Source organism: Triticum urartu, chromosome 7A (genome assembly GCF_056163025.1).
Source record: "Triticum urartu cultivar PI428250 chromosome 7A, HENAU_Tu73, whole genome shotgun sequence".
Lineage (NCBI taxonomy): Eukaryota > Viridiplantae > Streptophyta > Magnoliopsida > Poales > Poaceae > Triticum > Triticum urartu.
The window spans coordinates 694,147,431-694,161,007 of NC_141879.1; the positions used below are offsets into that span (position 1 = coordinate 694,147,431).

The 13,577-nt window shown below is 44.2% G+C and overlaps 1 protein-coding gene and 1 pseudogene across 2 annotated transcripts; both read right to left on the reverse strand.

Moving 5' to 3' along the window:
• Positions 1–370: 370 nt before the first annotated feature.
• LOC125519359 (protein GLUTAMINE DUMPER 4 pseudogene) lies at positions 371–3,111 on the reverse strand (annotated as a pseudogene). The gene is made up of 2 exons (XR_015610150.1): positions 2,501–3,111; positions 371–1,319 (listed from the first exon to the last, which is right to left on the reverse strand). The product of XR_015610150.1 is annotated as a protein GLUTAMINE DUMPER 4 pseudogene (transcript).
• A 1,760-nt stretch (positions 3,112–4,871) lies between these two features.
• On the reverse strand, positions 4,872–5,820 carry LOC125520411 (uncharacterized). Its single transcript, XM_048685329.2, has one exon. The coding sequence runs from the start codon at positions 5,685–5,687 to the stop codon at positions 5,037–5,039; it is 651 nt and encodes a 216-aa protein (XP_048541286.2). The 5' UTR covers positions 5,688–5,820; the 3' UTR covers positions 4,872–5,036.
• Positions 5,821–13,577: the final 7,757 nt, after the last annotated feature.

Sequence of the window (13,577 nt, forward strand, 5' to 3'; positions counted from 1 at the left end):
AACCTTCACATATATATGGGATGATGCGAAGAATGTGGCGACACACTATCTAGAATAAGAACTTTACAAGCTTATAATGATATCAATGCAACCAAAGTCATTGCATAAAAGTTCATGGCCGTGTTATCCACCACATTTTTTTACTAAGATAAGAAACATACCATTACAGACAGACAAAAGGTTGTGCAAGTACTTGGTGACTATTTTCGCCAAGATAAGAAGAAGCATTTGACGACAAGACGAGGACAGTGGGATAAGGCAATCATTTTTGGGGGACAATGCATAAATCTTTTGAGCCGAAATTATTACAATAAGTTCGACGTCAAAAAGATGACAACTTTAATCCACAAAATATCTAGGCAATTCATACATCGGTGCCTCACATCATCACAAAATCGAAGTTGCTCATAGGTAGTAGACAGTGAGTTGCTATGGGTAAGAACCTCCATTAGAATTATACATACACGCGTGACACAATATCACTTCATTCTCATACAGTTAATGAAGACTCTAAAGTTTGAGTAAGCTATGTGATCTTGCTGATGGGCTGGCCTCGCTATCTAAAAAAGAGCTATGTTTCTGTCTCCGAATAGTAATGTAAGTTGAGAAGACAAACAACTATATCTATTGCATTTATGATGTATGAAGGGAATAACATTTACAAGAAAATCTGATATGATTTAACAGAACTTTACTAAGCTAAAAATTACCTTCCTACTGTAAAACAATTGGTTAGTTACTGATACAACAAATATCACTGCAGACACTCTTTTTTTTTTGGAAGTTCATTGGTTTAGATATGCCACCACCCAGTTCTTGTGGAGTTTTGTCCGCGAGGCTCTGGGCCTGAGTGGCTGGCCTCAGACATTGGCGATTTCCTAAATGCCTAATCTCACCGTACCGGTAGGAGGAGGCGCCTCTTCTGGTTGGTGTTCGTGATGATATATTGGACCCTATGTACTACGCATGATAAGATGGTTATCAAGACAGCCTTCTTGCAGCGTGCTCCCGACTCTATGTTTAAATTCTTGGCATTTTTGCAGTAGTAGCACCCACTATGTAGGCTGCAGGACAGGGACCATCTAGGAGACATGTTGGATGGTCTTCGGATAGTCAGCTGACAGCATGTTGCATCTCTTCCGTTGTTACCCCAGTAAGCCAAATCTTTTCTTGCACTCACAATTGGATCTCTTGTTGTTTGGATGCGAACATTGCTTTATCTATAAAGCGCGGCGAAATCCTCTTTTGAGAGACACGTAGGAAACCCTGCCTGCAGCAAGGCACTCATCAGCACTCTCCGCGAATGAATCTGCTGTCATCTGCAATGCATCATGATACTCGGGGTTATTGTACAGTATCTGAAAATAATCCAATTAACATTATAGTCCATAATCCCTATCATGTATTGTTTTATGACAATTAACCGAGCCATGACATCTATGCTTCACAAGCCAAGGGGAAAACCTCTGCATTGACATTTAAAGCCCAATGGAAGAGTATGTGGATTCCCATGGCCAGAAATACACTGAGAAGTCTAAAGAAGCCCTCCACTGTTAATTAGTAAAATGTTAATGTTGTTCTCACAAGCGTCCTTTCAAAATCTAGGCAAGTATATGATTTTACTAAAAAAGATTCAAAAGAGCTCCTTCGATCGCTCTGGGGTGCTAGTCCCATGCTAAGTGAAGGAATAGGAAAAAACATATGATTGGATCCTACAGGGTTTTGTTTGTATGATTGCATCATAGGGAAAATAAAGGATTCTTTCGTAGAGGTTTGTGTGGATGCTAAAATTCCTATGGAATGTAGTACAAAAGAATCATAAGGAAAATTTTCTAAAGGATTGAATCCTATGAATCAAACAACAATATGGCAAAAATTCCTAAGGATTGCAAGCCACCAAAATTCCTAGGAAAATCCTTCGAATCAAAGGAGACCTAATAGTAGATAAAAAAACAAGGATCTACACTACTTATATCAGGGTTTATTGATTACAATGGTGCATATTGTTCACATAATCATTTGTGATGTTATTGTATAAGGAACACATTTGGAATTAAAGCACTGTTTTTATACAGAAAATACAACTTGTTCTTTAATATCAGATACACGTAATGTGATATGAAGCTATGCAATGGCACATAATTCAGGTACTTCTCTTACAGAGTAAAGCAAGGCAGAGATAACATGAGCATTTGAAATACTCCCTCCGTCCCAAAATAAGTGTCTCAACTTTGCACTAACTTTAATACAAAGTTGTACTGAAGTTGAGACTTTTGGGACAGAGGGAGTATTAGATAGAAGGCCATTTTTTTTTCACTCTAAATATGAGCACTGAAAGGATTGAAATTTTTATTATGAATGTTTTCTACACCACGCACCTAACTGCATGGCATTTTGCGTATGAATGTATGATCACAAAATCAGACAATCATGAAGTAAACAAAGCTGAGACAGAGATATTGCTAAACATGAATTTAGAATTGTTCAAGAGTAAGCTTACCGCAATTATAGGTACTCTCTTCCCTTTCTTGTCTCTCTTGCGCACAATCATTTTGCGTCAATTGTTAAGAGTGAGCTTTCTTGCAGTGCCGTCGTGCTGCTGCTCTCATGGTCATGGCTCTCCTCGTCAGCGGCATTGCCTCGGAGGTCGGACCTGCGAGCTCACCTTGCAGCGTTGCAAATCCACTTTCTTCTCCTGCCCGTCGACGGCGCTCGCGCTCGCTGGCGCCACTGCGGCCGCGAGCTCCACCTCGGCAGCCCGGCTGGTGACTGGCTTGGCGAGGAACGTGGGCCGCTCGTCGCCGGCCATGATGACCACCACGTGCTCCTGGAAATCCAGGGCCGACTTGGACGCACCGGACGCCGAGTCCTTCTCCCCGTTGGCGTCACCCGCTGCCGGCCGGAGAGCTTCCAGTAGGTGCAGGCGAGGATGAGCAGCGCGAAGGCGATGATCCCCAGCATGGTCGCCGGCCCGCCAAAGAGGTACGGCACCGGCGACTGCCACGGCGAGTGTGGTGCCACGTGCGCAGACGCCGCCGTCGGTGCACCCGCGCGGTGGCTCACGGCCAAGAACTCGGTCCGCGTCTCATGGTTGTATTGGTGTGGAAGCGGTTAACATTTGAGAAAGCATAGGATGGCTGTATTCATGTGGAAGCGTAGGAGAGGAGCTGCGCCTGGTCAGTTTTGCTTCTGCTTCGGTTATTGCTGTTTTCTCTTGTGTTGGGGCTTGTTTGTGTTGAGAGTGGTGGGAGGGAAATGGGATGTATTTATAGGAGAGAAGGTGGAGGGCAAACATCTACTCCCTTCGTTTCCTAAATATTCGTCTTTCTAGAAATTTCAACGAGTGACTAAATACAAAGCAAAATGAGTGAATCTACACTCTAAAATATGTCTACATACATTCATATGTTTTAGTCATTTAAAATGTCTAGAAAGACAAATATTTGGGAACGAATGGAGTACAAAACAACACGGTATTGTCCACTTATTTATTTTAGTGGGGGTGGGAAGGGGGTCGATTTGTGGCCCCATGAATATCAAAAGTCCAAAGGCGATTTTTTTTTGTTTGGAGCTGTGAACACTATTCCTAGATATGCATTTCCAAAAGATACTCAAATGTCAAAAACCGTATCAATTACCAAATGACATGTTTTTTTTTGGGGGCGGGAAATTTCCAAATGACATGTTATTTTGGCATGGAGGTAGTCCCTCTAATCGCAAAAGAATGGTGTGAGTTTTTCCTCTCGATGATAAAAAGAGGTGCGATCAAAGGGAGAACTCCCCTATATATGCATGTTTATAGAGGAAGTGGTTAATTTAATCCACTCTGTGTTGCGGCCCAGCGAGATGGTTGTATCAGATGTATGCTTTATAATATAAAACAGGGGAAAACCCTTTATCGTCATTTAATCCACTCCGTGCAAGTGATGCTTGACTCTCCTTCCTGTAAATGCATCCTGCGATTTCAGTCGAAACTGCTTCGTAGGATGCGGGTCAATATCGTATTTTGGTGACGCATCCGTTTAATTATAGGTTTATAACGTCTATTGACTACCTGAGTTCTTACTTTTATTTTGTTGGTAAAGAGGTAAGGGTGGCCCCTACAACATTTTTTAATAATAAGAATCCAAACTCAGCGTTTTGTGAGGCCTTGGACCCAAATTACTTGGTTGTACATCCACTCCATTAACCAAGTGAACTAGGCACATTTAGGGGATTATTACTTATTAGTTAGTTAAAAATTGATTAAACTCCAACCAGACCTTCTTGTCAACTTACATTCTTTATCCTAGTATCGCTTCATATATAATTTACTGTCTAGAATAATCAATTATGTATATTTTTCTATTGATTAAATTCAATCACTTCTCGAGTTCTTGGCCTAAAGCATGCAATCTCTTTGAGTTAGTGGCCTAATGGCCTATTTTACTCGGAAGGAACTGTCATGTGCAGTGAGTGTCGGCTTGCTTCATGCCGCCTTGTTTCTTGAACAGATTTTGGAATATATAAGGTAGACCCAGGCTTAACTTTTTATCAAAAAATTGTGCAGTTGCTGGGCCTACATACCTAGTGCCGTCCCGATGTTGCTTGACCCTGTTGCACTGCTTGTTTTCTGCAGGACAGCTGCATTCACAAAAGCAAAAGAATCTGAACTCCATCAATATTTATTCTTGTCTCCCGGCACAAGTCACTTTGGGTTTCATCGTGATCAATATTCAATCAGTATTTCTTTTCCAACTTAAAGGTGCTGTAAGTTTCCGAAAGATGGGGAATAATGGAGTGGAGTGTCGTCCGTTTCTTCAGAAGGGTGCAACTGAAGCAGAGCATGATGCTACGATCCACCATTTTTGAGGCTGCAAAGAGACCTTCGATTGGCAAAACTTCCAAGTCTCGCATAGATATCTCCATTAATTTTCGCTCAACCAATCACGCCAAGAATCTACACAGCCCATCCTAAATCTAGGGGAGGAAGAAGGAGGAGGAAGAAAAGCAGCCCCAAAAAAGGGAAAGCTGTAGCGAACAAAAGGCGGCTGCTTTTATTGCGAGCTTTCTTGCAGGGCCGTCGTGCTGCTGCTCTGGCTCGCCGCGTCTTGGTCATGGTGGTGGTGGTCGAGGCTCTGGCCCGCCGCGTCTGGGTCATGGACGTGGCTCCGGCTCGTCGCGTCGTGGTGATCACGGCTCGGGCTCGCCGAGTCAGCGCCGAGATGCGAGCTCGCCTCGCTGCCCTGCTCGTCCGCCTTCTTCTCTTGCCCCTCGCCGCCCGCGAGCGCGCTCGCTGCCGCGGCCGCGGTTGCGAGCTCCACCTCGGCAGCCCGGCTGGCGGCCGGCTTGGCGAGGAACGTGGGCCGCTCGTCGCCGGCCATGATGACCACCACGTGCTCCAGGAAATCCATGGCCGGCCTGGCCGCGCCCGACGCCGAGGCCTTCTCCCCGTCGGCGTCCCCCGTCGCCTGGCCGTCCCGGTCGCCGTCGAGGTACCCAGAGAGCTTCCAGTAGGAGCAGGCGAGGATGAGCAGCGCGAAGGCGATGAGCCCCAGCATGGCCGCCAGCCCGCCGAAGAGGTACGGCACCGGCGACTGCCACGGCGAGTGTGGCGCCACAGTCCCGTTGATCAGCCCGTGCGCCGGCGCCACCGTCGGCGCCCCCGCCAGGTGGCTCACGGCGAAGAACTCGGCTCCGGGCCTCATGGTTGTGTTGCTGTTTCACTTTCACGGCGTAGCAGAGGAGCTTCTTGCTGCTCTGTTCTCTCTGTTTTTCTCCTCCGCGTGCTTGTTGTTGTTTGAAGGGTGGTGTGGTGTCTGGTGCGGAAGGGTGAGAGGGAAATGGGGCGTATTTATAGGAGAGGAGGCCGGGGAGAAATATTCTTGCAAAACATAGGAGGATTGTCTATTTGTGATGCCAAGGAATATCATAAGACCAATGAGACATTTTCTGCTTGGAGTGTGTACTCTGTTTCTAGATACCACCCCCTTTTGAAGCGAACCGCGGGAAAATCTCCACTGCAATTTCTATAGCAAATAAAATATCTATAAGCAAAAATAGACGACATTATGATAAGTTAAGAAAAAGACACTAGCGATGATTAAGTGTGTTTCCTATTTTACCACCGGGCTAAGGTTTCTGTGTTAACTAGTTGGTGTGAGGAAATCGGTAAGGAGTTATATTGCTTGATTATGAAATATAAGTAATAAAAAATTCAAATCTTTTTTTGTATTAATACATAATTTTTTTCACAGATACAGTGAAACAATTTTATTTTAGAGCAAAAGATCATAGTTCTAAAATAAACAAAACAGTTTCGAAGGATCCATGTCAATGTCATATGGTGATGACAGGCTAGTTCATATTTGACAACCATCCATTAATTGGTGAAGTCGTCTACTTATTAGTTACCTAAAATTGAGTAAATCTCAGCTTGACATTTGGATCAACATCTGGCTATTGCTATCCTAATATCGCGTCCATATAAATCACGTAAATTTTCCTCTAGTTGTGCACTTTCAATACTCCAATTTTTGTCTAAGTGATGTTTTTAGCTGACTAAGATTTGTAAAAGTTTTCATAGTCAGGAATTAGTATATACTCCCTCCGTAAACTAATATAAGAGCGTTTAGATCATTATTTTAGTGTTCTAAACACTCTTATATTAGTTTACAGAGGGAGTATGTTATAAATTACAAGGTATATTACGTAGGGATCAAGTAACTAGGCAAGATAGAACGTTGGGTGGACCAATCATTCATGCACTAGTCACTACAACTACATTAATTAGAACTGTAGAAGTTTCCTATGGAATGGGGTTGTGAATAGTTTGGCCTTGATTCTACACAACGTGTTAGTGAATAAATTCCATGTAATAAAAAAAGTTTAAGTGAAACCTTCTTAATTATGTACTAGTGCACATTTCCTTAATTAGTGAATAGTTTGGCCTTGTGTCTTTTTTCTTGGATGAGAGATAATTGGAATTAATATTTGATACAACTCTTGAGAAGCTTGTTCGAAGGGTTAAGAAAACTAATTGATTGTGTGATACCGGTAGACGCGGATACACGGGAAGGAGAGACATCTAGGACTCTACAAGAATTATTGCTTTATGCACTTATTATAAGGAGACTCCAAACCAGAAAGAAGAAGGAAGTTAATGGTATGGTTTAGGCCGGACGTAAGCATCGTCCTCTTCTTTCTTTGGAGTAAATTAATGTAAAGTCAGAGATTTGTTAGTAGCAATAAAGGGGAGCATCTGGATGTGTCCTGATATTGATGGTAATATTAGTACTATCCTATTAGCCAAAACCATTGGCGAATATTTCTAGCTAGGTTAAATAGCAAGAGTATTACACATCATAGCCTCATTGCCAAACGCATATGAATTTGTACCAGCACATTCGTAGGATCTTCCTTTCAACTTTAGAACCGGTAAAAAAAACTTGCACACAACAATCTGATCAAGATAGGTGGATTTATATTTGAAGAGCATCGGCGCAAAGTTTAGCTGAAATCAACATGTGGTACAAGTTGTTAATTACTACAACTAATTAACATGCCGCGTCCTTATCCTTCAGCATCCAGTTAGCTAGCTAAATCCATCGCTTAGTGGACCTTTACCAGCACCAAATGAATGCGCATTACGTCTGCAAGCTTTAGTTAGCCTAGAGCTATGCTTGGCGTGACAGATTGTGAGTGCCCGGAGGGCCCGGCGCATGGCCAATAGAAGGGTACTACTCCATAGACTATATCCAAGGAAACTACATCAGTTACTCTACTTGTTAGTGTCGTGCTCCTTTAAGCTTTGCTTTTTAACCAAAACATATTCCCTCATAACCAACTTTTTGGTAGAGAGTATCCATCTCTCATAAAGTATGTGACCTTAACACACATAGTGCATCAACTAATCAGAAAGGTGCCTAATGGAAACAAGATATATTTGAACGCTCATAGAAAGTTCTAGAAAAATCGTTCTCTTGCTCTACCTTGGTGTGAGCTTATCCACGCCAAAAGAATGATGGTCCCGGGCTAGTAGGTCAGTATTTTGTACTCCCTCCGTTCGGAATTACTTGTCGTAGAAATGGATGTATCTAGATGTATTTTAGTTCTAGATACATTCATATCCGAGACAAGTAATTTCGAACGGAGGGAGTACAATTGTGCATGATTGCAGAGGAGAAAAGAGGTGCAATATGTCTCGAGTGTGCACACACCAACCCAAATGTACATTCGCTAGCGCGCCATGGCGGTTGATCCAGGACAAAACAACAACATGGGTCACACACCACATGCGTTTGGGGGTTAGCTGAATAGGGATGCATGTCTTTTGTATGGATGCCAACTCAACATTATGATGTCTTGTGCGCAGTGAGCTCTTCCAGAACGGCTCCCGTGGCAGCCGCACACGTAGATTCGTGTCTGCCCTAGTGTGTACATATTTTGTTGCTAGAGGCAAGGATAAGTGTGGACTAGCAATTAATATCGATGGTGATCATGGCAATGATTCAGAGGAAATGTGCCTCCTCCTGATCCTTGTGTCACTTATCCCACTTATCGTCGTGACGTATGATTTGTGTCTATCATTTGCAGCGTACATTCAATGCATGACATGATGTGAGCTAACCACTAGAGAAAATTAATAAACCTTTATCTAAATATAAAAGGCTTATTAGAATTGTCAAACGGCGATCGAGGTTTGGCTATGAATTAGTAGTCTCATACTAGTTTGCAGATTATGTGTCACAAAGTTAATATACTTGGATAACTACTTGAAAGAACTTTCTATTTATATGATTACATAGGTTAGAATGCTCTAGGAAATAAAACTAATTACTCTAATGTCTTATGAAGAAAATCATTTTCCCTAGATATTTATGGGATTTGAATGTTTTCACATATTTCTGGTAAGAGTTAATTCCATTTTTTACCCCCTCTTTTGTCCTTTTTGACAAGGATTACCCCATATAAGCAAAAGTCATCCATCTTACCCCATTTAACTAAATTTGTGCCAGAGTTTACCCTTTTTTTTGCACATTCTGTCAATCTTTTATTTTTTGCAGCCCGTTTCTTCCCCGCTCGATTGCACACCCGGTTCTTTCTTCGGTTCTACATCACGCAGGCCCCTTCCATGTCGTTCCTCCATCTCGCTCCATGTCTCCCTCCTCCATCGCTACTCCTCCTTGTCCTGTTATACCGCATCCGCTGCCACTAGAACATCAACCGCTTTGCATCTCTCCCGAGCCCCCTCTACGAATTGGGCGTTCTTTGCAGATGTTATGTCAACCAAAACAAATGTCTGCTTGTATTGCATCTCATTTCAAACATTTGATAGCGTACATCAATTTGCAAGTGCCTTTGCAAGTAGTAGCACCTAGCGCTACGCACAATATGGAGTAGGGGCTAATGCGAAGCACAAAACAAAAACATGGCACACGAAGCAGACCAACCAGCAGCAGCACGCAGGCAACAGACCAAGCAACAGCTAGCTTGCACCTACAGCAACTGGCAGACCAAGCAACAGCTACCATAAGTTGCGAGTGTGGCGAGGCGGCAGCGCTAGAATAGGAGAAGGACGCCGAGTATGTCACACACACGCGCGCACGCGGCTCAGCTCAAACTCGATCACGAGCAGGTCACGCGCGCAAAATGGCTAAACTAGCATGGGCAGGAGTCGATGGAATTGATCAATTTGATGGGTCCTAATTCCTAAACGAGGAGCAGATCAAGATAGGTCCGAGTGTATTTATCTCCACCGCTTGGAGCCGAACCGGATGTGCGGTCGAGGAAGTGAATAAAACTGGCTACAGACAAAGAAAAATGCCTATAAATCATGTGGGAATCAATCGACAGAATGAGGAAAAATCTAAAGAGGGGTAAAATCTGGCATATATTTTGGTTAAATGGGGTAAGATGGATGAATTTCGCTTAAATGGGGTAATCCCTGTCAAAAAGGACGAAACGAGGGGTAAAAAATGGAATTAACTCTTCTGGTAAAGTTGAAATGCAAATTTCACATGAATTTTTTTAGAAACATTCTAGTATATACAGTTTGAAATGTTCACATGAATCTTAGTATTCTAGGAAATGTTCAGATTTTTTTGAAGCCGTTTCGAGGGCATACAGTTTGAAATATTTTGGCTAGATTTGAACTGAAAATTCAAGATGCGGAAAAAAGGTGAAATTTTTCATCAATGGGAGAATGACAATCCCTATTCATCTCTTGACACTCCACAAAAAATATAGATATATTTGGTGTTCTGATCGGTCGCATTCCATGAAGTATTCACTTTCTTTGAAAAGGCACAAAATGGGAAACCGCACCCAGTATTAGAATAGGGTTCGGACTAAATGGTTTTAGAAAGTCAAAGGTTTAATATGGTAGGTTTTGTAGTCCAGGGTTCAAGTCATAGCAATGATCGGCAATACTGCATGTACGATGAATTTGAGTCTGATGTTGGTAGGATGTATGATCAGATCATCTAGCTTAAACTAAAAACGTGATGGATGGCTCTTGTTAGGTGTCGTACAAAGATCGGACCAAAATTTGTTACATGCATAGCAGGTCTATTCGTGCACCTATTTTTCTTTTCTCGAGCACATCAAAATATGCATCATATTTATTGAAACAAAACAGACAAGGCGCAAATACAGCAAAACACATCGCAAAGGAAGAACTACACTGCCACAAAGTATAAGAAAGAATAAACTACTACAAAAACAGTGCACCTATTAATTAATATGGGAAGTGCTAAAAATCTGACGATCAGATTTTCAAAAACGCTCCAAATTTGCCATGCAAAAACAGATAAATTGCCATACTGTTGTATACAAATTGCCATGTTCTAAGATAAAAATTGTCATGTAGTGTAAAATATTGTCAAAAAAATTATCATGTTGCAGCGACTAATTGTCATGCTTTCGATCAGGATCCGAGGTACATGAGGGCATCAAATTTTTGTACTGGGGTCCATTAATATTGCATATGAGTGACTAATGGCCTACTCTGAGCATCACCTACTAGCTACTTAATTAATATTTGGCGCCATTAGTACGTCGCGTACGTAGCCAAAACGGCAAGTATCTGTCCCTAATGGAGTACCCATGATTAAGTATAAGCTCTACCAATGCGTCCACGGCACCTCAACCCATTCTCTCAAGTGTGGCATCTCCCTTTAGTTACTTTGCCATGGTGCGTGTCTCCATGATCGATCTATGGATTCCACCCCTTTTTCCCTCCACTCTCACGGGGTCCAATTGGTACATAGTACTACGTACGTACGCAGCACTGGTTAATTCTGCTTTAGCTTAACAGTTAACACAATCGATTGATGGGCTCAAGAGTTCAAGTGGTGGAAGGAAGGAAGGAGATCACGAGATGGGTTTTGTGTGCGCATGCATGCATGCTGGTTGCTGGGCTCACTCGATCACATGTTACGGGCGCTAATTGGGTTGCTGGGCACCGTACGTGTCGCGCTCGGTTCCGGTTGGCGTTGAGATCATTGCCCGCCTTGACTTTCCTCCCGCAGACACATCAACTTGACCTTGACACGTGAGCTCCATCAGAGTTTCCATCCATCCAGCAAAGGTCAAGTCCATCTTCGGCTGGGTGTGAATTAACTTCGCCGGTCACGTTCCGTATTGACACTTTGCAAGAGCCCAAATCTGAATTCAAGTTTTGATCCCAAAAAAAAGAAAAACGGAACTTTAAGACTGTTTTTTTTTCTTCTGTTGATTTTAAGGCGGTTTTCGCCTCGTGGAGCATTTTCAAGCATAGTCGTGCCTCAAATGCCATAGAGAAGGAAGTCTGGGGCATAGGGCGCAATTGCTTGGTCCATCAACAAAAGCATATATTTGGGATTTTTCACGGTGAGAACTTGACATCAACTGGTAACAATAGAAATCCATGCTTTAAATTCTCAGAAATTTAGAAACAGTTGGGTGGATAAATAGTATATACTTCAACCCTACCACAAGTATTCAATCATAACTTCGACTTACAACTTGTCTCAACTAACACCGACGTTTCTCAAGTATAAACCCCTAAAAAAATAGAAGTTAATACCACTAATCATCGTGTAGAACCATTTTTTTTGTAAAGGTCTACTGGGGCGCCGTTAGTCCACCGTTTTTTTTTTCATTCCATTGTTTAGCGGCAAGCAAAATTTATAATGGACAGGAAAGGGAAGAAGATCAACACACGGGGTCGACGGAGAGAAGAACTTATTAGGAGCACATACTCTTTACAACATGAAGAATGACCAATAGGAGCAAGGGGCGGATAGGGCGGTAGATTACATTAAGGTGGCAAAGCATTTAGAGCAACTCTAGCAGACCCCGCAAAATCTTGACCCGCAAAATGCATTTTCACTTTCACGAAGATCTTGTTTGCGGGTCGAAAACTAGTGTGGCCGAACAGAAACTGTAAATGAAATTGCATAATTTGAAAAAACAGTTTCGCGGGGGAAATTGCACCTCGTAGACGCGAGTAGTTCATCGCGTACTACAAATATTTTACATGATCAAAGACTACAATCACTAGTTCATACTACATACTACATTAGTACTTGTACTAGAGGGGTGGGGATCTCACGGCGGCGAGCTCGCGGCCATGGACGATGCCGTGGAGGAGGTCAATCCTCCTCGCCGGAGCTGCAGAGGTCGACGTACTCCGCCCTCTGCTCCTCGCAGATGCGCCGCCACTCCTCGTCCTTCTCCTTGGCGGCGAGGTTGGCGGTGACCGCCTGCCGCCACTGGATGTCCTCGAGCTCCTCGGCGTGGCGCTGACGCTCTGCCTCCTCGCGCACGCTCCGCTAGGAAATGGCGGCCGCAACCGCGTCGACGTCGGCGATGAAGTCTTCCGGCCGGACAACTCCGCGGCAGCCGAGCTCCTCGGGCTCCTCGGGCTCCTCCTTGATGAGGACGAACTCGAAGTCGTCCGGCTCCTCCGACCACTCCCTCTTCACGGGAAGAAGGCCCGCGCAGGAAGAGGAGGACCTCCTGGCATAGGAAGATCTCGCCGCAGAGGAGAAGGACGCGACAGAGGACGGGGTACGGCCATGCCGACGGTCGTACTCCTCCGTCTCGCCGACGCGGAAGCTCGCCGGCGGCGACAGGCCATGGTTGGTACACTTGCTCGCACCGTCCGACCGGACGCACCGCTCGAGCTCGGGGTTGCTTCCGCCGCCGGATGTTCTGTCGGAGCCGCGTCCGGAGCTCCACATGCGGCCCCACATGGCGGCTGGAGGCGGGAGGTGGTCGCCGACGGCGAGAAATGTGGAGAAGAGGGGTGGGGAATTGTGTGGCTCGACAGAGGCAGGGGATAGGGTTTCGACCCGCCAACGCGCCGGGGAACCGTAGATATAGTGGTCGGCGCGTGCGGTTTGCGGGCCGCGGCAAATTTTCTTACGGGCCGGGTGAGTATGCGGGCTCTGTTCTGACCGGAAAATTGGGCCAAGCCCGTATACTCGCCGGAATTTTGCGGTTTCGCGTCTTTTGCGGGGTCTGCTAGAGTTGCTCTTATCAAAGCCATGCCTGAGCATGGGCGTCCCAACCTGGTGTCATGGGCCCAAAAATAGTACTCCCTCCTTCCATCT

Coding starts and splice junctions, on each gene's coding strand:
- LOC125520411 (XM_048685329.2), bottom strand. CDS start 5,687: ATGAGGCCCGGAGCCGAGTTCTTCGCCGTGAGCCACCTGGCGGGGGCG.